This window comes from Lithobates pipiens, unplaced genomic scaffold (assembly GCF_037356315.1).
Source record: "Lithobates pipiens isolate NorthernLeopardFrog02 unplaced genomic scaffold, aLitPip1_a1.2 Scaffold_117, whole genome shotgun sequence".
Taxonomy (NCBI): Eukaryota; Metazoa; Chordata; class Amphibia; order Anura; family Ranidae; genus Lithobates; species Lithobates pipiens.
Window position 1 is genome coordinate 5,616 of NW_027507704.1, and position 22,771 is coordinate 28,386.

A 22,771-nucleotide genomic window follows, 5' to 3' on the forward strand; every position below is an offset into this window, starting at 1 on the left:
CAGTCTCTCCTCATTGTCCTCACTCCTCCGTCATCTCCTCCAGACCCCCTCCTTCAGTCTCTCCTCATTGTCCTCACTCCTCCGTCATCTCCTCCAGACCCCCTCCTTCAGTCTCTCCTCATTGTCCTCACTCCTCCGTCATCTCCTCCAGACCCCCTCCTTCAGTCTCTCCTCATTGTCCTCACTCCTCCGTCATCTCCTCCAGACCCCCTCCTTCAGTCTCTCTTCATTGTCCTCACTCCTCCGTCATCTCCTCCAGACCCCCTCCTTCAGTCTCTCCTCATTATCCTCACTCCTCCGTCATCTCCTCCAGACCCCCTCCTTCAGTCTCTCTTCATTGTCCTCACTCCTCCGTCATCTCCTCCAGACCCCCTCCTTCAGTCTCTCCTCATTGTCCTCACTCCTCCGTCATCTCCTCCAGACCCCCTCCTTCAGTCTCTCCTCATTATCCTCACTCCTCCGTCATCTCCTCCAGACCCCCTCCTTCAGTCTCTCCTCATTGTCCTCACTCCTCCGTCATCTCCTCCAGACCCCCTCCTTCAGTCTCTCTTCATTGTCCTCACTCCTCCGTCATCTCCTCCAGACCCCCTCCTTCAGTCTCTCCTCATTGTCCTCACTCCTCCGTCATCTCCTCCAGACCCCCTCCTTCAGTCTCTCCTCATTGTCCTCACTCCTCCGTCATCTCCTCCAGACCCCCTCCTTCAGTCTCTCCTCATCATCCTCACTCCTCCGTCATCTCCTCCAGACCCCTCCTTCAGTCTCTCCTCATTATCCTCACTCCTCTGTCATCTCCTCCAGACCCCCTCCTTCAGTCTCTCCTCATTGTCCTCACTCCTCCGTCATCTCCTCCAGACCCCTCCTTCAGTCTCTCCTCATTATCCTCACTCCTCTGTCATCTCCTCCAGACCCCCTCCTTCAGTCTCTCCTCATTGTCCTCACTCCTCCGTCATCTCCTCCAGACCCCTCCTTCAGTCTCTCCTCATTATCCTCACTCCTCTGTCATCTCCTCCAGACCCCCTCCTTCAGTCTCTCCTCATTGTCCTCACTCCTCTGTCATCTCCTCCAGACCCCCTCCTTCAGTCTCTCCTCATTCTCCTCACTCCTCCGTCATCTCCTCCAGACCCCCTCCTTCAGTCTCTCCTCATTATCCTCACTCCTCTGTCATCTCCTCCAGACCCCCTCCTTCAGTCTCTCCTCATTATCCTCACTCCTCCGTCATCTCCTCCAGAACCCCTCCTTCAGTCTCTCCTCATTGTCCTCACTCCTCCGTCATCTCCTCCAGACCCCCTCCTTCAGTCTCTCCTCATTGTCCTCACTCCTCCGTCATCTCCTCCAGACCCCCTCCTTTAGTCTCTCCTCATTGTCCTCACTCCTCCGTCATCTCCTCCAGACCCCCTCTTTCAGTCTCTCCTCATTGTCCTCACTCCTCCGTCATCTCCTCCAGACCCCCTCCTTCAGTCTCTCCTCATTGTCCTCACTCCTCCGTCATCTCCTCCAGACCCCCTCCTTCAGTCTCTCCTCATTATCCTCACTCCTCCGTCATCTCCTCCAGACCCCTCCTTCAGTCTCTCCTCATTATCCTCACTCCTCTGTCATCTCCTCCAGACCCCCTCCTTCAGTCTCTCCTCATTATCCTCACTCCTCCGTCATCTCCTCCAGACCCCCTCCTTCAGTCTCTCCTCCTTGTCCTCACTCCTCCGTCATCTCCTCCAGACCCCCTCCTTCAGTCTCTCCTCATTATCCTCACTCCTCCGTCATCTCCTCCAGACCCCTCCTTCAGTCTCTCCTCATTGTCCTCACTCCTCCGTCATCTCCTCCAGACCCCTCCTTCAGTCTCTCCTCATTATCCTCACTCCTCCGTCATCTCCTCCAGACCCCTCCTTCAGTCTCTCCTCATTGTCCTCACTCCTCCGTCATCTCCTCCAGACCCCTCCTTCAGTCTCTCCTCATTATCCTCACTCCTCCGTCATCTCCTCCAGACCCCCTCCTTCAGTCTCTCCTCATTGTCCTCACTCCTCCGTCATCTCCTCCAGACCCCCTCCTTCAGTCTCTCCTCATTATCCTCACTCCTCTGTCATCTCCTCCAGACCCCCTCCTTCAGTCTCTCCTCATTGTCCTCACTCCTCCGTCATCTCCTCCAGACCCCCTCCTTCAGTCTCTCCTCATTGTCCTCACTCCTCCGTCATCTCCTCCAGACCCCCTCCTTCAGTCTCTCCTCATTATCCTCACTCCTCCGTCATCTCCTCCAGACCCCCTCCTTCAGTCTCTCCTCATCGTCCTCACTCCTCCGTCATCTCCTCCAGACCCCTCCTTCAGTCTCTCCTCATTATCATCACTCCTCTGTCATCTCCTCCAGACCCCCTCCTTCAGTCTCTCCTCATTGTCCTCACTCCTCCGTCATCTCCTCCAGACCCCCTCCTTCAGTCTCTCCTCATTGTCCTCACTCCTCCGTCATCTCCTCCAGACCCCCTCCTTCAGTCTCTCCTCATTGTCCTCACTCCTCCGTCATCTCCTCCAGACCCCCTCCTTCAGTCTCTCTTCATTGTCCTCACTCCTCTGTCATCTCCTCCAGACCCCCTCCTTCAGTCTCTCCTCATTGTCCTCACTCCTCCGTCATCTCCTCCAGACCCCCTCCTTCAGTCTCTCCTCATTGTCCTCACTCCTCTGTCATCTCCTCCAGACCCCCTCCTTCAGTCTCTCCTCATTGTCCTCACTCCTCCGTCATCTCCTCCAGACCCCCTCCTTCAGTCTCTCCTCATTGTCCTCACTCCTCCGTCATCTCCTCCAGACCCCCTCCTTCAGTCTCTCCTCATTGTCCTCACTCCTCCGTCATCTCCTCCAGACCCCCTCCTTCAGTCTCTCCTCATTGTCCTCACTCCTCCGTCATCTCCTCCAGACCCCCTCCTTCAGTCTCTCCTCATTGTCCTCACTCCTCCGTCATCTCCTCCAGACCCCCTCCTTCACTCTCTCCTCATTGTCCTCACTCCTCCGTCATCTCCTCCAGACCCCCTCCTTCAGTCTCTCCTCATCGTCCTCACTCCTCCGTCATCTCCTCCAGACCCCCTCCTTCAGTCTCTCCTCATCGTCCTCACTCCTCCGTCATCTCCTCCAGACCCCCTCCTTCAGTCTCTCCTCATCGTCCTCACTCCTCCGTCATCTCCTCCAGACCCCCTCCTTCAGTCTCTCCTCATTGTCCTCACTCCTCTGTCATCTCCTCCAGACCCCCTCCTTCAGTCTCTCCTCATTATCCTCACTCCTCCGTCATCTCCTCCAGACCCCCTCCTTCAGTCTCTCCTCATCGTCCTCACTCCTCCGTCATCTCCTCCAGACCCCCTCCTTCAGTCTCTCCTCATTGTCCTCACTCCTCTGTCATCTCCTCCAGACCCCCTCCTTCAGTCTCTCCTCATTATCCTCACTCCTCCGTCATCTCCTCCAGACCCCCTCCTTCAGTCTCTCCTCATTGTCCTCACTCCTCCGTCATCTCCTCCAGACCCCCTCCTTCAGTCTCTCCTCATCGTCCTCACTCCTCTGTCATCTCCTCCAGACCCCCCTCCTTCAGTCTCTCCTCATTGTCCTCACTCCTCCGTCATCTCCTCCAGACCCCCTCCTTCAGTCTCTCCTCATTATCCTCACTCCTCCGTCATCTCCTCCAGACCCCCTCCTTCAGTCTCTCCTCATTGTCCTCACTCCTCCGTCATCTCCTCCAGACCCCCTCCTTCAGTCTCTCCTCATTGTCCTCACTCCTCCGTCATCTCCTCCAGACCCCCTCCTTCAGTCTCTCCTCATTATCCTCACTCCTCCGTCATCTCCTCCAGAACCCCTCCCCCCTCTCCCCGGACATTCCTCCTTCAGTCTCTCCTCTGTGTCTGGCTGCAGCTCCATGTAGGGAGGAGGGGGAGGGGGGAGGAGGTTTTCATTGTCTTGTAGCTCAGGAAGGGGGAAGATTTTTTTGTTTTTTCTTGTAGCTCACGTAGAGTGTGGGGGTGTCCACCATTTTCTTGTAGCTGATAAAAGGGGGAGGGATGTCCTCCATTTTCTTGTAGCTCAGGGAAGGGGGAGGGGTGTCCTCCATGTTCTTGTAGCTCAGATAAGGAGGAGGGGTGTCCTCCATTTTCTTGTAGCTCAGGGAAGGGGGAGGGGTGTCCTCCATGTTCTTGTAGCTCAGATAAGGGGGAGGGGTGTCCTCCATTTTCTTGTAGCTCAGGGAAGGGGGAGGGGTGTCCTCCATTTTCTTGTAGCTCAGGGAAGGGGGAGGGGTGTCCTCCATTTTCTTGTAGCTCAGGGAAGGAGGAGGGGTGTCCTCCATGTTCTTGTAGCTCGGTGATCAGTCTCCATGTGATGACACAATGTCTCATAGATTAGAAGAAATGTCTCCATTGTCTCCGTCTTGTTTCCTCTTTTTCCTCTCTGTGGACCGGCACCATCTAGTGTCTGCTCTCCATACTGCACCCTCCGTATTATCAGTCCCGTTATTCTAGTGATCCTCCTGATGGGACAAATCCCGGACTGAGCATGTGCGAAATGTCACTTCCTGTCCATGGAACGCGTTTCCTGTTTTCAGCCATTTTAGATTCCGATTCCAGCAAAGTGAGGAGATTCTCCGTCCTGAACACCGACCACCATAGGGAGAGCCTGGGATGTCCTCCATGTCTCCCCCGCAGGTAAGTGTCCTATTCATGGTACAGGGCTCTGCTAGAGACACATCAATCATCTGTGACCGGCTCCCCCCCGTGTGATCAATCACCTGGGTATATATATTATTATTATTATTATTATACAGGATTTATATAGCGCCGACAGTTTACACCGCGCTTTACAACATTAGGGCAGACAGTACAATTACAATACAGGGGGGAATCAGAGGGCCCGGCTCGTTAGAGTTTACAATCTAGGGGGGAGGGGTCAGGTTATACAAAAGGGTAATAGCTTTGGGGGATGGGCTCATGGAGACAATAGTGCAGTTGTTAGATGGAGGCAGGATAGGCTTCTCTGAAGAGGAAAGTTTTCAGGGGTCGCCTAAAAGTAGATAAATTTGGAGACAGTCTGACAGATTGGGGGTAGTGAGTTCCAGAGAATGGGAGAGGCTCGGGAGAAGTCCTGGAGGCAGATATGGGAGGTGGTGACGAGGGAGCTAGAGGGCAGGAGGTCTTGGGAGGAAGGAAGAGGAGAGGAGGGAGCTAGAGAGCAGGAGGGCTTGGGAGGAAGGAAGTGGAGGGAGCTAGAGAGCAGGAGGTCTTGGGAGGAAGGAAGTGGAGGGAGCTAGAGAGCAGGAGGTCTTGGAGGGAAGTGGAGGGAGCTAGAGAGCAGGAGGTCTTGGGAGGAAGGAAGTGGAGGGAGCTAGAGAGCAGGAGGTCTTGGGAGGAAGGAAGTGGAGGGAACTAGAGAGCAGGAGGTCTTGGGAGGAAGGACGCGGAGGGAGCTAGAGAGCAGGAGGTCTTGGGAGGAAGGAAGTGGAGGGAGCTAGAGGGCAGGAGGTCTTGGGAGGAAGGAAGTGGAGGGAGCTAGAGGGCAGGAGGTCTTGGGAGGAAGGAAGTGGAGGGAGCTAGAGAGCAGGAGGTCTTGGGAGGAAGAACGCGGAGGGAGCTAGAGAGCAGGAGGTCTTGGGAGGAAGGAAGTGGAGGGAGCTAGAGGGCAGGAGGTCTTGGGAGGAAGGAAGTGGAGGGAGCTAGAGAGCAGGAGGGCTTGGGAGGAAGGAAGTGGAGGGAGCTAGAGGGCAGGAGGTCTTGGGAGGAAGGAAGTGGAGGGAGCTAGAGAGCAGGAGGGCTTGGGAGGAAGGAAGTGGAGGGAGCTAGAGAGCAGGAGGTCTTGGGAGGAAGGAAGTGGAGGGAGCTAGAGGGCAGGAGGTCTTGGGAGGAAGGAAGTGGAGGGAGCTAGAGAGCAGGAGGGCTTGGGAGGAAGGAAGTGGAGGGAGCTAGAGGGCAGGAGGTCTTGGGAGGAAGGAAGTGGAGGGAGCTAGAGAGCAGGAGGGCTTGGGAGGAAGGAAGTGGAGGGAGCTAGAGAGCAGGAGGTCTTGGGAGGAAGGAAGTGGAGGGAGCTAGAGGGCAGGAGGGCTTGGGAGGAAGGAAGTGGAGGGAGCTAGAGAGCAGGAGGTCTTGGGAGGAAGGAAGTGGGCGAGTAGGTTGGTATTTGGAGACTAGGCCAGTGATGTAGCTGGGGGCAGAATTGTGGGTGGCTTTGTAACTTATTGTTAGTATTTTGAATTGAATTTGTTGGGTGAGGGGCAGCCAATGGAGGGATTGGCAGAGAGGGGTAGCAGACACTGTGCGGTTTGTAAGGTGGATGAGTCTGGCAGCGGCATTTATGATGGACTGAAGGGGGGAGGGGTCTATTTAAAGGTGAGCCAATGAGGAGGGAGTTGCAGTAGTCAAGGTGAGAGATAACCAGGGAGTGAATCAGGAGCTTTGTGGTCTCATTGGTTAGAAAGGGGCGGAGTTTGGAGATGTTTCGGAGGTCGAGGCGGCAAGCTTTGGAAAGTGATTGGATGTGGGGCTGAAAGGAGAGTTCAGAGTCCAGGATAACACCTGGACCCTGACATGGGGGGATGGGTGGATGGTTGTGCCATGACTCTTGACAGAGAAGTCAGGGGACGAGGCGCATGGGGGAGGAAATATTATGAGTTCGGTTTTGGAGAAGTTGAGTTTGAGGAAGTGTTGTGACATCCATAGATATGTCTGTGGTGATAAGTTGGTGATGGTGAGGAGACGGAGGGGGTGAGTTGAGGGGTGGAGAGAGAGATTTGGGTGTCGTCAGTGTAGAAATGATATTGAAAGCCGTGATTGGCGATCAGCTGACCCAGAGAAGAGGTGTAGACTGAAAATAAGAGGTCCAAGAACAGAACCTTGGGGGACAGAGAAGGGAAGAGGAGAGGAGGAAGTAGAATTGTAAGTGACACTGAAGGTACGTTGGGGTAAGTAGGATGAGAGCCCCTGAAGAGCATGGAGACCGAGGGAGTGAAGTCTTAGGGGGAGGGGGAGGGGGTGGTCAACCGTGTCAAAGGCAGCTGAGAGGTCCCGAAGTCGGAGTACAGAATCGTGTCCGTTGGTTTTTGCAGTTAGTTGGTCATTTGTGAGTTTTAAAAGGGCCGTTTCTATGGAGTGTTGAGGGCGAAATCCAGATTGAAGGGGATCAAGAAGATTATTCTTAAAGCGGGACTGTACTGCGGAAAAAAATATTAAAAGCCAGCAGCTATAAATACTACAGTTGCTGACTTTTAATAAATGGACACTCACCTGTCCCGGGGTCCAGCGATGCCGAGGCCGATCGATCTCTCGGCTGCTGCCGCCACCATTCTAGGTGAGGGAATCAGGAAGTGAAGGGAATCGGCTTCACTTCCCGGTTCCCTACTGCGCATGCTTGTCTCTGGGACCCGTGTGTGTCCCAGCGGACAGCGCGGCAGGACAGGAAATGGTGTAGTCTCCCACGGGAGTCTATGCCCGGGAGTGCGTGTAAATACCTGTCTTTGACAGGTATCTCCACCCCCCTCCCCCCTGAAAGGTGCCAATTGTGACACCGGAGGGGGGGAGGATTCCAATGAGCGGAAGCTCCACTTTAGGGTGGACCTCCGCTTTAAGATTGGTAGTGTAGGCTTTTAAGTATGGGGGTGACCAATCCATGTATGAGAGCATTTTATATATATATATATTGTATTCTCACACTTTGTCTGTCGATCACCTTGATGAAGAAGGTCTCGGCACTCTCTGAATGTTGGAGGAACTTCTCTGCTGATCTGAGACTCCAGAATCTTCTTCTCGGTGTTGGTTCCTCTTCATTGCCGACCATCAAATGTTCCTCAGAATGGATCCGGTGTTCCCTCCTAGGAAGGAGCTTCAGACTCATCTCCCACCATGTTCTCTGATGTGTCTGACACAGAATAAGGGGGGGAAACTTCCAGAGAACCCGCTGGGTCCTGACACCCCAAAAATTCAGATTTATGGTGGAGAAAAGACCCCGAAATGTCATCAGAATGCCAATACTCCGTCCTGGGGCCATTGTACTGCCCACTGTCATACCCTCCCCACTCCTCTCCTCTACATACTTCCCACTGTCATACCCCCCACACTCCTCTCCTGTACATACCGCCCACTGTCATACCCTCCCCACTCCTCTCCTCTACATACTGCCCACTGTCATACCTTCCCCACTTCTCTCCTGTACATACCGCCCACTGTCATACCCCCCACACTCCTCTCCTGTACATACCGCCCACTGTCATACCCCCCACACTCCTCTTTTGTACATACCCCCCCCCATCCTCTATGTCTCCATAATCAGCATCTGTCTCACTGTCAGACTCAGATTCTGAAAATGAACCCTTTGAGAACAGTGGGTCAGTAACATATTCTGAGGAGCAGAGGGTCCCAACAGAGAGAAGGAGGAGATCTGAGGAGAGGGTCCCAACAGAGAGAAGGAGGAGATCTGAGGAGGAGAGGGTCCCAACAAAGAGAAGGAGGAGATCTGAGGAGGAGAGGGTTCCAACAAAGAGAAGGAGGAGATCTGAGGAGGAGAGGGTTCCAACAAAGAGAAGGAGGAGATCTGAGGAGGAGAGGGTCCCAACAAAGAGAAGGAGGAGATCTGAGGAGGAGAGGGTCCCAACAAAGAGAAGGAGGAGATCTGAGGAGGAGAGGGTTCCAACAAAGAGAAGGAGGAGATCTGAGGAGGAGAGGGTCCCAACAAAGAGAAGGAGGTGATCTGAGGAGGAGAGGGTCCCAACAAAGAGAAGGAGGAGATCTGAGGAGGAGAGGGTTCCAACAAAGAGAAGGAGGAGATCTGAGGAGGAGAGGGTCCCAACAAAGAGAAGGAGGAGATCTGAGGAGGAGAGGGTTCCAACAAAGAGAAGGAGGAGATCTGAGGAGGAGAGGGTTCCAACAAAGAGAAGGAGGAGATCTGAGGAGGAGAGGGTCCCAACAAAGAGAAGGAGGAGATCTGAGGAGGAGAGGGTTCCAACAAAGAGAAGGAGGAGATCTGAGGAGGAGAGGGTCCCAACAAAGAGAAGGAGGAGATCTGAGGAGGAGAGGGTCCCAACAAAGAGAAGGAGAAGATCTGAGGAGGAGAGGGTCCCAACAAAGAGAAGGAGGAGATCTGAGGAGGAGAGGGTCCAACAAAGAGAAGGAGGAGATCTGAGGAGGAGAGGGTCCAACAAAGTGAAGGAGGTGATCTGAGGAGGAGAGGGTCCCAACAAAGAGAAGGAGGAGATCTGAGGAGGAGAGGGTCCCAACAAAGAGAAGGAGGTGATCTGAGGAGGAGAGGGTCCCAACAAAGAGAAGGAGGTGATCTGAGGAGGAGAGGGTCCCAACAAAGAGGAGGAGATCTGAGGAGGAGAGGGTCCAACAAAGTGAAGGAGGTGATCTGAGGAGGAGAGGGTCCCAACAAAGAGAAGGAGGTGATCTGAGGAGGAGAGGGTCCCAACAAAGAGAAGGAGGAGATCTGAGGAGGAGAGGGTCCCAACAAAGAGAAGGAGGAGATCTGAGGAGAGGGTCCCAACAAAGAGAAGGAGAAGATCTGAGGAGGAGAGGGTCCCAACAAAGAGAAGGAGGAGATCTGAGGAGGAGAGGGTCCAACAAAGAGAAGGAGGAGATCTGAGGAGGAGAGGGTCCAAAAAAGTGAAGGAGGTGATCTGAGGAGGAGAGGGTCCCAACAAAGAGAAGGAGGAGATCTGAGGAGGAGAGGGTCCCAACAAAGAGAAGGAGGTGATCTGAGGAGGAGAGGGTCCCAACAAAGAGAAGGAGAAGATCTGAGGAGGAGAGGGTCCCAACAAAGAGAAGGAGGAGATCTGAGGAGGAGAGGGTTCCAACAAAGAGAAGGAGGAGATCTGAGGAGGAGAGGGTCCCAACAAAGAGAAGGAGGAGATCTGAGGAGGAGAGGGTCCCAACAAAGAGAAGGAGGTGATCTGAGGAGGAGAGGGTCCAACAAGGAGAAGGAGGTGATCTGAGGAGGAGAGGGTCCCAACAAAGAGAAGGAGGAGATCTGAGGAGGAGAGGGTTCCAACAAGGAGAAGGAGGAGATCTGAGGAGGAGAGGGTCCCAACAAAGAGAAGGAGGAGATCTGAGGAGGAGAGGGTTCCAACAAAGAGAAGGAGGAGATCTGAGGAGGAGAGGGTCCCAACAAAGAGAAGGAGGAGATCTGAGGAGGAGAGGGTTCCAACAAAGAGAAGGAGGAGATCTGAGGAGGAGAGGGTCCCAACAAAGAGAAGGAGGAGATCTGAGGAGGAGAGGGTCCCAACAAAGAGAAGGAGAAGATCTGAGGAGGAGAGGGTCCCAACAAAGAGAAGGAGGAGATCTGAGGAGGAGAGGGTCCAACAAAGAGAAGGAGGAGATCTGAGGAGGAGAGGGTCCAACAAAGTGAAGGAGGTGATCTGAGGAGGAGAGGGTCCCAACAAAGAGAAGGAGGAGATCTGAGGAGGAGAGGGTCCCAACAAAGAGAAGGAGGTGATCTGAGGAGGAGAGGGTCCCAACAAAGAGAAGGAGGTGATCTGAGGAGGAGAGGGTCCCAACAAAGAGGAGGAGATCTGAGGAGGAGAGGGTCCAACAAAGTGAAGGAGGTGATCTGAGGAGGAGAGGGTCCCAACAAAGAGAAGGAGGTGATCTGAGGAGGAGAGGGTCCCAACAAAGAGAAGGAGGAGATCTGAGGAGAGGGTCCCAACAAAGAGAAGGAGAAGATCTGAGGAGGAGAGGGTCCCAACAAAGAGAAGGAGGAGATCTGAGGAGGGGAGGGTCCAACAAAGAGAAGGAGGAGATCTGAGGAGGAGAGGGTCCAAAAAAGTGAAGGAGGTGATCTGAGGAGGAGAGGGTCCCAACAAAGAGAAGGAGGAGATCTGAGGAGGAGAGGGTCCCAACAAAGAGAAGGAGGAGATCTGAGGAGGAGAGGGTCCCAACAAAGAGAAGGAGGTGATCTGAGGAGGAGAGGGTCCAACAAGGAGAAGGAGGTGATCTGAGGAGGAGCAGACAACCACCAGCAGTGCAGTACACTCAGATGATAGGACCGGTACTAGTAGTGGGGTGTCACGTCCACCACAAAGGAGTAGGGCCCATGCTGGCCTCCCAGAGGAGCTTTTGAATCCAGCATGGCTGCCCGCTAATTCTGCAGAATCTACAATCCCGCCTTCTACAGCGCAGCCCGGACCTCAAAGTAATGGGAAATATTAAGTCAGTTCATTTGTTTCAGTTATTTTTTTCTGATGATTTGTGGAATTTATCTACGGGCCTTCCTTTATCTATATACACCACGTCTACGGGCCTTCCTTTATCTAGATACACCACGTCTACTGGCCTTCCTTTATATAGATACACCACGTCTACGGGCCTTCCTTTATATAGATACACCACGTCTACGGGCCTTCCTTTATCTAGATACACCACGTCTACGGGCCTTCCTTTATATAGATACACCACGTCTACGGACCTTCCTTTATCCAGATACACCACGTCTACGGACCTTCCTTTATCTAGATACACCACGTCTACGGGCCTTCCTTTATCCAGATATACCACGTCTATGGGCCTTCCTTTATCTAGATACACCATGTCTACGGGCCTTCCTTTATCTAGATACACCACGTCTACGGGCCTTCCTTTATCTAGATACACCACGTCTACGGGCCTTCCTTTATCTAGATACACCACGTCTACGGGCCTTCCTTTAATTAGATACACCACGTCTACGGGCCTTCCTTTATCTAGATACACCATGTCTACGGGCCTTCCTTTATCTAGATACACCACATCTATGGGCCTTCCTTTATCCAGATACACCACGTCTACGGACCTTCCTTTATCTAGATACACCACGTCTAAGGCCTTCCTTTATCCGGGTACACCACGTCTACGGGCCTTCCTTTATCCAGATATACCACGTCTATGGGCCTTCCTTTATCTAGATACACCACGTCTACGGGCCTTCCTTTATCTAGATACACCATGTCTACGGGCCTTCCTTTATCTAGATACACCACGTCTACGGGCCTTCCTTTATCTAGATACACCACGTCTACGGGCCTTCCTTTATCTAGATACACCACGTCTACGGGCCTTCCTTTAATTAGATACACCACGTCTACGGGCCTTCCTTTATCTAGATACACCACGTCTACGGGCCTTCCTTTATCTAGATACACCACATCTATGGGCCTTCCTTTATCCAGATACACCACGTCTACGGACCTTCCTTTATCTAGATACACCACGTCTAAGGCCTTCCTTTATCCGGGTACACCACGTCTACGGGCCTTCCTTTATCCGGGTACACCACGTCTACGGGCCTTCCTTTATATAGATACACCACGTCTACGGGCCTTCCTTTATCTAGATACACCATGTCTACTGGCCTTCCTTTATATAGATACACCACGTCTACGGGTCTTCCTTTATATAGATACACCACGTCTACGGACCTTCCTTTATCTAGATACACCACATCTACGGGCCTTCCTTTATCCAGATACACCACATCTACGGGCCTTCCTTTATCTAGCTGACAACTCACCTCCTTGGTACTACATTGGCTTTTCTCCAATCAGCTGGTACCATTCCAGTCAGTAGACTGTTTACTATTTACATACTTAAAGAATTTCTTGGGATTTTCTTTTGCTCTCCTCCGCTATGTGTCTTCTTGAAAGTTCTGGGTCCATTTAAAGCTCTGCAGAGTCTGCCTCATCCTCTGGATATTGATTGGCGCTTGTCCACCGATTTTTGCTCCCACAGAATCGGGTTATTCAGATATCCCTAAATGGTTGGTGATCCTATGAGCTTGAGAAAATCCAGTACTGGGGCCAGCACCTTGGTGAAAACCCTTGGTATAAAGGTGGGGCCATGAACTGAAAGCCACGTCCTCCTATTACAAAACACTGATAGTAAAGGGTGGGGCTGAGAATATAGAAATATGCAGATCGTTATCCTTGATTTCAACTGAAGACAGATTCCCTGACGAAGGATAGCACTCACTGACCGTACAGATTCCCTGACGAAGGATAGCATTCACTGACCGTACAGATTCCCTGACGAAGGATAGCACTCGCTGACCGTACAGATTCCCTGACGAAGGATAGCACTCGCTGACCGTACAGATTCCCTGACGAAGGATAGCACTCGCTGACCGTACAGATTCCCTGACGAAGGATAGCACTCGCTGACCGTACAGATTCCCTGACGAAGGATAGCACTCACTGACCGTACAGATTCCCTGACGAAGGATAGCACTCACTGACCGTACAGATTCCCTGACGAAGGATAGCACTCACTGACCGTACAGATTCCCTGACGAAGGATAGCACTCACTGACCGTACAGATTCCCTGACGAAGGATAGCACTCACTGACCGTACAGATTCCCTGACGAAGGATAGCACTCACTGACCGTACAGATTCCCTGACGAAGGATAGCACTCACTGACCGTACAGATTCCCTGACCAAGGATAGCACTCCTGACAGTACAGATTCCCTGACGAAGGATAGCGATCACTGACCGTACAGATTCCCTGACGAAGGATAGCACTCACTGACCGTACAGATTCCCTGACGAAGGATAGCGATCACTGACCGTACAGATTCCCTGACGAAGGATAGCGATCACTGACCGTACAGATTCCCTGACGAAGGATAGCACTCGCTGACCGTACAGATTCCCTGACGAAGGATAGCACTCGCTGACCGTACAGATTCCCTGACGAAGGATAGCACTCACTGACCGTACAGATTCCCTGACGAAGGATAGCACTCACTGACCGTACAGATTCCCTGACGAAGGATAGCACTCACTGACCGTACAGATTCCCTGACGAAGGATAGCACTCACTGACCATACAGATTCCCTGACGAAGGATAGCACTCACTGACCGTACAGATTCCCTGACGAAGGATAGCACTCACTGACCGTACAGATTCCCTGACGAAGGATAGCACTCACTGACTCTTCAGATTCCTTAACCCTTTCATGACTAAGCCCATTTCTGACATTTGGTGTTTACAAGTTAAAATCCGTATTTTTTGCTAGAAAAATACTTGGAACCCCCAAACATTATATATATATATATATATATATATATATATATATATATATATATATATATATATATATTTTTTAGCAGAGAATCTAGAGAATAAAATGGCGATTGTTGCAATATTTTATGTCGCACGGTATTTGTGCAGTGGGGTTTTAACCACTTGGCGCCCAAGGTACGTCATATCACGTTCTTGACCTTTCGGGGGGTATATCTGAATGATGCCTGAGGCTACAGACATCGTTCAGATATCGGCATTTTCAGCCATAAGAACGATCATAGCGGCCGTTCCACCGCTTGATCGTTCTTGCCTCCCCCTCCCGCCGCCCTCCGGTGCTTCTACCGACTCACCGCTTCCATCGGTGAGTCGGTCACAGGATCCGCCGCCCCCCCCCCCGGATGGTGATCATAGAGATTTCCAATGGAGCAGATGGTCCCCGGAGTCTCTATGATCGTTCAGAGGCCGGGCGCGATGTTATGACGTCACGCCCCGGCCTCTGCATTCAAATAACTGCGCCGCCTCGGCTGGGAAGCCAGGATCATTTTTTATTTTTTTTTATTTTAGGCTTCCCAGCCTAGAGGTGAGATGTGGGGTCTTATTGACCCCCAGATCTCACAGTTAATAGGTCCGATCGTGCCATGTTTACATTCCTTGTAATAGGAATAAAAGGTTTTTTTTTTTTTTCTAAAGTGTCAAACTAAAAAAATAAAAGTAAAATTAATAATAAAAAATTATAATATTTAAAGCGCCCCCTGTCCCTGTGAGCTCGTACGCAGAAGCGAACGCATGCGTAAGTCCCGCCCACATATGAAAACGGTGTTCAAACCACACATGTGAGGTATCGCCGCGAACGTTAGAGCGAGAGCAATAATTCTAGCCCTGTCACTCAAAACATGTAGCCAGTAAAAAAAAAAAATTGAAAGCGTCGCCTATGGGGATTTTTAAATACCAAAGTGTGGCGCCATTCCACGAGCGCGTGCAATTTTCAAGTGTGACATGTTGGGTATCTATTTACTCGGCGTATCTTCATCTTTCACATTATGCAAAAAAAAATTGGGCTAAATTTACTGTTTTTTTTTTGTTTTTGTTTTTTTTAAAGCATGAAACTTCTTTTTTTTTTTTTCTGAAAAAAACGTGTTCGAAAAATTGCTGCGCAAATACCGTGCGAGATAAAAAGTTACAACGACCGCCATTGTATTCTCTGGGGTCTTTTCTGGAAAAAAAAACATATATAATGTTTGGGGGGTTCTATGTCATTTTCCAGCAATAAAATTATGAATTTTACACGTAGGAGAGAAATGTCAGAATTGGCCTGGGTGCGAAGTGGTTAAACGCAAGTTTGTGGGAAAAGAGACACTTTCATGAATTTTTTCAAAAACGGTAAAGTTAGCCCAATTTTTTTGTATCATGTGAAAGATGAGGTCATGCCGAGTAAATAGATACCAAACATGCCATGGCGACAAACTACGGTACCTACATATCTCAATAGGCGACGCTTAAATTTTTTTTTACGGTTACCAGGTTAGAGTTACAGAGGAGGTCTAGTGCTAGAATTATTGCTCTCGCTCTGACGATCGTGGCGATATCTCACATGTGTGAGTTTACATATGCGGGCGCGACTTCTGTATGCGTTTTCTTTCCTGCGCAAGCTCGTGGGGACGGGGGCGCTTTAAAAAATATATATATATATATTTATTTATTTTAAAATTACATTTTTTTTTATCACTTTTATTGCTGTCATAAGGAATGTAAACATCCCTTGTGACAGTAATAGGTGGTGACAGGTACTCTTTATGGAGGGATCAGGGGGGGGGGGGGGGTTCTAAAAGACCCCCGATCCCCCCCTTTGCACTTCAAAGTATTCAGATCGCCATTTTCCGCGATTCTGAATACTGTCTATTTTTTCAAAACCGGCGCCATTGGCAGCCGAGTAAACAGGAAGTGACGGCATGACGTTGCTTCCGTGTTTACTCCAAGGAGACCGTAAGCGCAGTGGCGTAACTAGAACCTTCAGGGTCCGGATGCAAGAAACCATGAACGGCCCCCCTGAACCCCAGCCAGGGCCCTTCCCTCCGAGTTTGTGAGCCCTGTAGTTCCACCACTGGTATCAGTCATTTTTTGGCTGGGGAGAACAGACATCGGACTGAGCGGCAATGCATGGAGCAGGAGAGGGGTACACTGAGGAGCCGGCCGAGGACACAGGTCATGCGGGGAATGCACAACTAAAGAGCAGCCAGTGCGATAGTCGAGCATGGAGCTCTGCTAGTCACCCTCCACCTTCAGCCACCCATGTGCATGGTGCACTGGTACCCCTAGCTGCCTATGCTGCTGCCGGCCATATGTAGAGGGGGCTGCATGGTACCCCTAGCTGCCTATGCTGCTGCCGGCCATATGTAGAGGGGGCTGCATGGTACCCCTAGCTGCCTATGCTGCTGCCGGCCATATGTAGAGGGGGCTGCATGGTACCCCTAGCTGCCTATGCTGCTGCCGGCCATATGTAGAGGGGGCTGCATGGTACCCCTATCACAGGGCCCAGTTGCGGTCGCTACTGCTGCACCCATCTATAGTTACACCCCTGCGTAAGCGGCTTCATTCCAGTCTGTCCCTAGCCGCCAGAAGTGGCGGATTGTGGATCGTGGGCTCCCGGTGGAACGGGAGCCCCGGTAAGAGCGGCGGGAGTGGGGGGGGGGGGCGTCCCCTCTCGCTCCTCCGGTTTAACAGTCGAGCTGCTTTTAGCCGCATCAGTTGTTAGCGCAGGAAAGCCGATCGCCGGCTCTAAACAACGGTACCGGGAGGATGCCTGCAGCTGCGGGCATCATCCCGGTATAACCCCCCGAAAGCCCGGTACGCACATCTGCGTACGCTCGGTGGCAAGGGGATAAGGAACTTTAGGTGTTGTAGGTCCAGGATGGGCCGTACACTTACATTTGGCCTGGGAATAGGGAACAAACTAAAAACATTATGAAAAAGTTCATACTTTCAAAACGAATGTCGATTGCTTGTTGGGACAGTAACTTCAGTGCAGCAAACAAGGCGGCTTTTCTACTTGGGGTTGAAGTTACATTGGATGGCATGAAGGGTGGAAAAGGCAAGGGGCAGAACTTCAGCTTGTAGCCTCTGTACATGTGCTGGACCAACATTTCTGGGACATCTCAGTCCCAAATGATCCTCAGGAGCCAACAACAATCTCTCCACTTAAAGTTGGGGTTCCCTTTGGAGTATTTGGATGTCCACTTCCTTTTTACTAAAGGAGTGTCAGGTTTTTGTTCTGAACCTTGGAAGAGATGAAAATGACTCTTTTTTTTTTTGAGACCCAGCCACAGACGCCTTGTAGACGTCGACCTTCTTCAGTGCCAAACTTGTAACGTTTCTGGGACATCTCAGTCCCAAACGACCTCAGGAGCCAACAACAATCTCTCCACTTAAAGTTGGGGCTCCCCTTCATTGGAAAGAATTCTTGTCCCAAAGGAGGATTTGAAGGTCCAGTTCCTTTTTTACTGAAGGAGTGCTGGGTTTTAGCTCTGAACCCAAAGCTTGGAAGTGATAAAAATGTATTTTTCACCTTCTTCAGCAGCATACAAGTAATGATTATGTGCATAAAGTTTATCCAAGACATTGGCAAATACGGGGTTTCCCCCGTTTCCAGCAGTTGTTTTGCTTTATGATGTGACTCCATAATAGGCTCAGGTATAGGACCAATGCTGGACGAAACTTGTAGAGCTAGTGTTGGGAAAGCAGATCGGACCGAGCATAAGTTCGGCCCAAACATAACCGTTCACCCCAATTTGCGGGGCGCTCGTCAGGATATTTGCCTGCGAAGCACCCCCCCACAGAGCGCTGCACAGGGTATTCTAAGCTCTGATTGGCTAAAGCAATCAAGGCTTTGCCCAATCAGGGCACAGTGAATAGCTGGTCGTTAAGGAGTGGGCTAGGAAGCCGGCCACCGCATTCTTACCAAAAGATGAGTCAGAAGCGGTCAACGGGCTTCGCCACTGACAGCTGAATGGAACATTGCCTACAATTTCAATAAAATGGCATGGGGGTCCCTCCCCCAATCCATACCAGGCCCTTTGCTGGGTGCCAGAATCTATGGATGTGTGAGCACCTGCCACACGAGATCCCTGATAGGGTCTCTGATACCACAGCAGATCACTCACAGACCCCTTGGATCCAGAACAAAGTACAGCTTGACAGTGTCAGAACCTTTTTAAAGCCAACCCAAAAACAGGGCAAGCACGTCCTCAGATTCTGGGGCGTCCTCCAAGCAAGTCACCAGGCCCTTCTGAAAGACAAGCCTTCATCCTGGCTCTCTCCAGCAAGCGGCCTCCTCCTGGATCTTCTCACATTGGCTAAGCCTCCTCTACAGCTTCAGGACCACCTCAGCGTACGTAGACCTCCTCCCCCCCCCCCCCCCCACCCAAATAAGCATGGCCTCAATACAAAGCTCCCTTCAGCAGCACCTCAGCCTGAGGCAAGAGAGCCAGCACATGGGCTGTGCAAAATATATATCCTTCCCCAGCATGCACCAGTAGCCAAGAACCTCCTACTGGGAAGGCTAAAGGAAATATAAATATTCATACCTTCAGCCTATTTGTGAAGTCTGATACTATGGCCTGTGGTATCAGTGACACATACAGTGAGAAATGCACAACCCAACCAAGCTTGGGCAAAGCCCCCAAAATACAAACTATGCAGTCATAGCTGCCTACAGCCCAACCAAAAACTAAATTTACATAGGAACCTCAGTTTAGGACCAGGGAGCTACAGTACATGGTCTATGTATTTATCCAAAACTAGTATAGAGGCCCTCACAGGTCATGGGGAGGAGGTAGATCAAAGCGCAGCATTTTTATTGTCAATGTTTCGATGAAGCTCGATCCATCTTTTCTCAAGACCGATAGTCTATGCATTAAATATATTCAGAAAACATAAGAAGCAACTTTAATTTAGTCATATTGATATAATTCTGGCTTTTCATTTTATTTATTTCTATCTCTGTGCAGGACGATTGACGGGTTTGTTGGTCTTCAGAAGCACAACTGAGACGAGCCATATGGGTCTTCTGAGAGACTGAAAGGCTTTTACTACATATCACCGGAGGATTCCCACAGGACACAAGTCATATCCGTGTTCTAAATGACATAAATGGTTTGAATACTCATCATTGATCCAGCCTTAGAGGACAAGAGAGAAGTCATCCTTGGAAGTGACAATGGCTTTACAATAAAGTCAGACCCATACATACCCAAGAGACGACACACAGGAGAGCAAGCATTGGACTGTAACAACGATCCAGCCTTGGAGGACAACCAAGAAGTCATCCTTGGAAGTGACAATGGCTTTACAATAAAGTCAGACCCATACATACCCAAGTGACGTCACACAGGAGAGCAACCATTAGACTGTAACGATGATCCAGCCTTGGAGGACAACCAAGAAGTCATCCTTGGAAGTGACAATGGCTTTACAGTAAAGTCAATCCCATACATACCCAAGAGACGTCACACAGGAGGGCAAGCATTAGACTGAAACAACGATCCAGCCTTGGAGGACAACCAAAAAGTCCACCTTTGGAAGTGACAATGGTTTTACGGTAAAGTCAGACCCATACATACCCAAGAGACGTCACACAGGAGGGCAAGCATTAGACTGTAACAATGATCCAGCCTTAGAGGACAAGAGAGAAGTCATCCTTGGAAGTGACAATGGCTTTACAATAAAGTCAGACCCATACATACCCAAGAGACGACACACAGGAGGGCAAGCATTAGACTGTAACAACGATCCAGCCTTAGAGGACAACCAAGATTTCATCCTTGGAAGTGACAATGGCTTTACAATAAAGTTAGACCCATACATACCCAAGAGACGTCACACAATAGAGAAGATATATTTTGTTTGGATTGTAACAAAGGTTTTACCATGGAAGAAAACCTTATTGGGCACCAGAAGGTTCACACAAAAGAAAATCCATATCAGGAAAATCTTATTGGGCACCAGAAGGTTCACACAAAAGAAAATCCATATCAGGAAAATCTTATTGGGCACCAGAAGGTTCACACAAAAGAAAATCCATATCAGTGCTCTGAATGTGGCAAATCTTTTGGCCAGAAGTGGTCTCTCATGAGGCACCACAGGGTTCACACTGGAGAGAAACCATATCCGTGTTCTGAATGTGATAAATCTTTTGCAGGGAAGGGCGATCTTATGAAACACATAACAATTCACACTGGAGTGAGGCCGTATCGGTGTTCTGAATGTGACAAAACTTTTAGGCTGAAGGCTAATCTTCTCCTACACGAGAGGGTCCACACCGGGGAGAAGCCGTTTCAGTGCGGCGAATGTGGCAAATCTTTTAGCATGAGGTCACAGGTTAGAGTGCACCAGATGGTTCACACCAGAAAGAAACCGTATCAGTGTAGCGAGTGTGACCATACGTTTCGAAGGAAATATGAGCTGACCAAACACCAGAGGATTCACACCGGAGAGAATCCATATCAGTGCTCCGAATGTGATAAGGCTTTTAGAGCCAAGTCAAATCTTATCCTACACCAGAGGATTCATACGGGAGAGAAACCGTATCAGTGTTCCGAGTGTGGGAAAGCTTTTACAAGGAGGGAAGATTTTGGCAAACACAAGAAATGTCACACAATTGCGCCGCCGCCAGCGTATCCGTGTTCTAACTGTGACAAAGCTTTCAAAGAGAAGAAGAGCCTTATCAGGCACCAGATAGTCCACACCGGAGAGAAGCCTTACACTTGTTCTGAATGTCTCAAAGGCTTTTCAAGAAAGTCAAATCTTATCATCCACCAGAGGTTTCACACCGGAGAGCGGCCGTATCCGTGTCCTGACTGCGACAAAGCTTTTGCAGTGAAGACGCGTCTTCTCAGACACCAGAGAGATCACATCGGAGAGGAGCCACATCAGTGTTATGAATGCGATCAATCTTTTGGAAGAAAGTCGGAGCTTATCGAACACCAAAAGAGTCACAGTCTTACTTTTTGGCTACAAAGCGTAAACTCAGGGAGAAAGTAGAGTGTTAAAAAGAGTAGCAGATATTCCCTCAAACCCTATCAGAGATGTCTATCTCAGTAGTTGCACGTTCCCATCTCACGCCCAAAGCTAATGGAAAAGTGAAACCATTGAATGTTATTTTAAGAAACAAACTTACTACAATATGTCAGAAAACTGGAATGGAATGGACGGATTTATATAGTTTATCATTTATGTTCACCAAAGACAAAGCTTTTTTGATCATCAAAGGCTGAACTATGGTCTCATTCTTTGTTTATGGCTGAATACATATTATACACTTATTGACCTTAATCCCTCCGAGTGTTTCCTTCATTGTCAGGGTATTATTGGGGTTGCAGATGAGCAATTCCGAAAGGGGTTTGGGGGGGGGGGGGGTTCAGCAGTGTTGCACCCCATGTCATGCCCCAAGCTAATGGGCAAGAGATCTTCCCAGGTTCTGATGACTATTGCTACGTCATTGGAGCTCTAGCGTTCCAGCTAAACCCATATTATTCTTCTTTAAGAAACAAATGTACTACAATCTGTGAGCAAACTGGAATGAAATGGACAGATGCATGGAGGTTACCATTTATGTCCACCAGACACCTAGAAAGCCTTAATACACTTTACCTTTTGAGATACTTTTTGATTGAGTACCCAACACCAAACCATGGTCTCATCCTTTTATGGCTGAATACCTAATTATACACTAATTGACCTTCATCCCCAAGTGTCTCCTTCATTGTCAGATTCTGCCTCAGTACCAGAGACTTGTAGTAGTCAAGTGGTCTATTGCCAACAAGTCTCCATAGTCTTGTTGGAAGACATCTTCCCTGGTTTTGATGACTATTGTTGGAAGAGATCTTCCCAGGTTCTGATGATTATAGTTGCAAGTGATCTTCCCAGGTTCTGATGACTATGGTTGGAAGAGATCTTATGGTCTCATCCTTTGTTTATGGCTGAATACCTATTATACACTAATTGACCTTCATCCCCAAGTGTCTCCTTCATTGTCAGATTCTGCCTCAGTACCAGAGACTTGGTAGCAGTCAAGTGTCCTATTGCCAACAAGTCTCCATAGTCTTGTTGGAAGACATCTTCTCAGGTTTTGATGACTATTGTTGGAAGAGATCTTCCCAGGTTCTGATGACTATGGTTGGAAGAGATCTTATGGTCTCATCCTTTGTTTATGGCTGAATACCTATTATACACTAATTGACCTTCATCCCCAAGTGTCTCCTTCATTGTCAGATTCTGCCTCAGTACCAGAGACTTGGTAGCAGTCAAGTGGCCTATTGCCAACAAGTCTCCGTAGTCTTGTTGGAAGACATCTTCTCAGGTTCTGATGACTGTTGTTGGAAGAGATCTTCCCAGGTTCTGATGACTATTGTTGGAAGAGATCTTCCCAGGTTCTAATGACTATTGTTGGAAGTGATCTTCCCAGGTTTTGATGACTATTGTTGGAAGTGATCTTCCCAGGTTCTGATGACTATGGTTGGAAGTGATCTTCCCAGGTTCTGATGACTATAGTTGGAAGAGATCTTCCCAGGTTCTGATGACTATAGTTGGAAGAGATCTTCCCAGGTTCTGATGACTATGGTTGGAAGTGATCTTCCCAGGTTCTGATGACTATTGTTGGAAGAGATCTTCCCAGGTTCTGATGACTATGGTTGGAAGTGATCTTCCCAGGTTCTGATGACTATAGTTGGAAGAGATCTTCCCAGGTTCTGATGACTATGGTTGGAAGTGATCTTCCCAGGTTCTGA

General features: G+C 49.9%; 1 protein-coding gene across 3 annotated transcripts; it reads left to right on the forward strand.

The window, feature by feature from the left end:
* Window positions 1-4,315: 4,315 nt before the first annotated feature.
* Window positions 4,316-21,317, forward strand: LOC143973793 (uncharacterized). 3 transcript variants are annotated; one of them, XM_077474647.1, is made up of 3 exons: window positions 4,316-4,661; window positions 18,995-19,943; window positions 19,995-21,317. In XM_077474647.1, exons 2-3 carry the CDS (start codon window positions 19,914-19,916, stop codon window positions 21,024-21,026), a joined length of 1,062 nt encoding a protein of 353 aa, XP_077330773.1. In that variant the 5' UTR covers window positions 4,316-4,661; window positions 18,995-19,913; the 3' UTR covers window positions 21,027-21,317. The 3 variants fall into 3 exon arrangements, with proteins under 3 accessions (XP_077330773.1, XP_077330774.1, XP_077330772.1); XM_077474648.1 differs by having other exon boundaries at window positions 20,046-21,317; XM_077474646.1 differs by having other exon boundaries at window positions 18,995-21,317.
* The last annotated feature ends 1,454 nt before the right edge of the window (window positions 21,318-22,771 follow it).

Excerpts from the sequence above, each read along its gene's own strand:
- LOC143973793 (XM_077474646.1), top strand. The coding sequence starts at position 19,914 with ATGGAAGAAAACCTTATTGGGCACCAGAAGGTTCACACAAAAGAAAAT.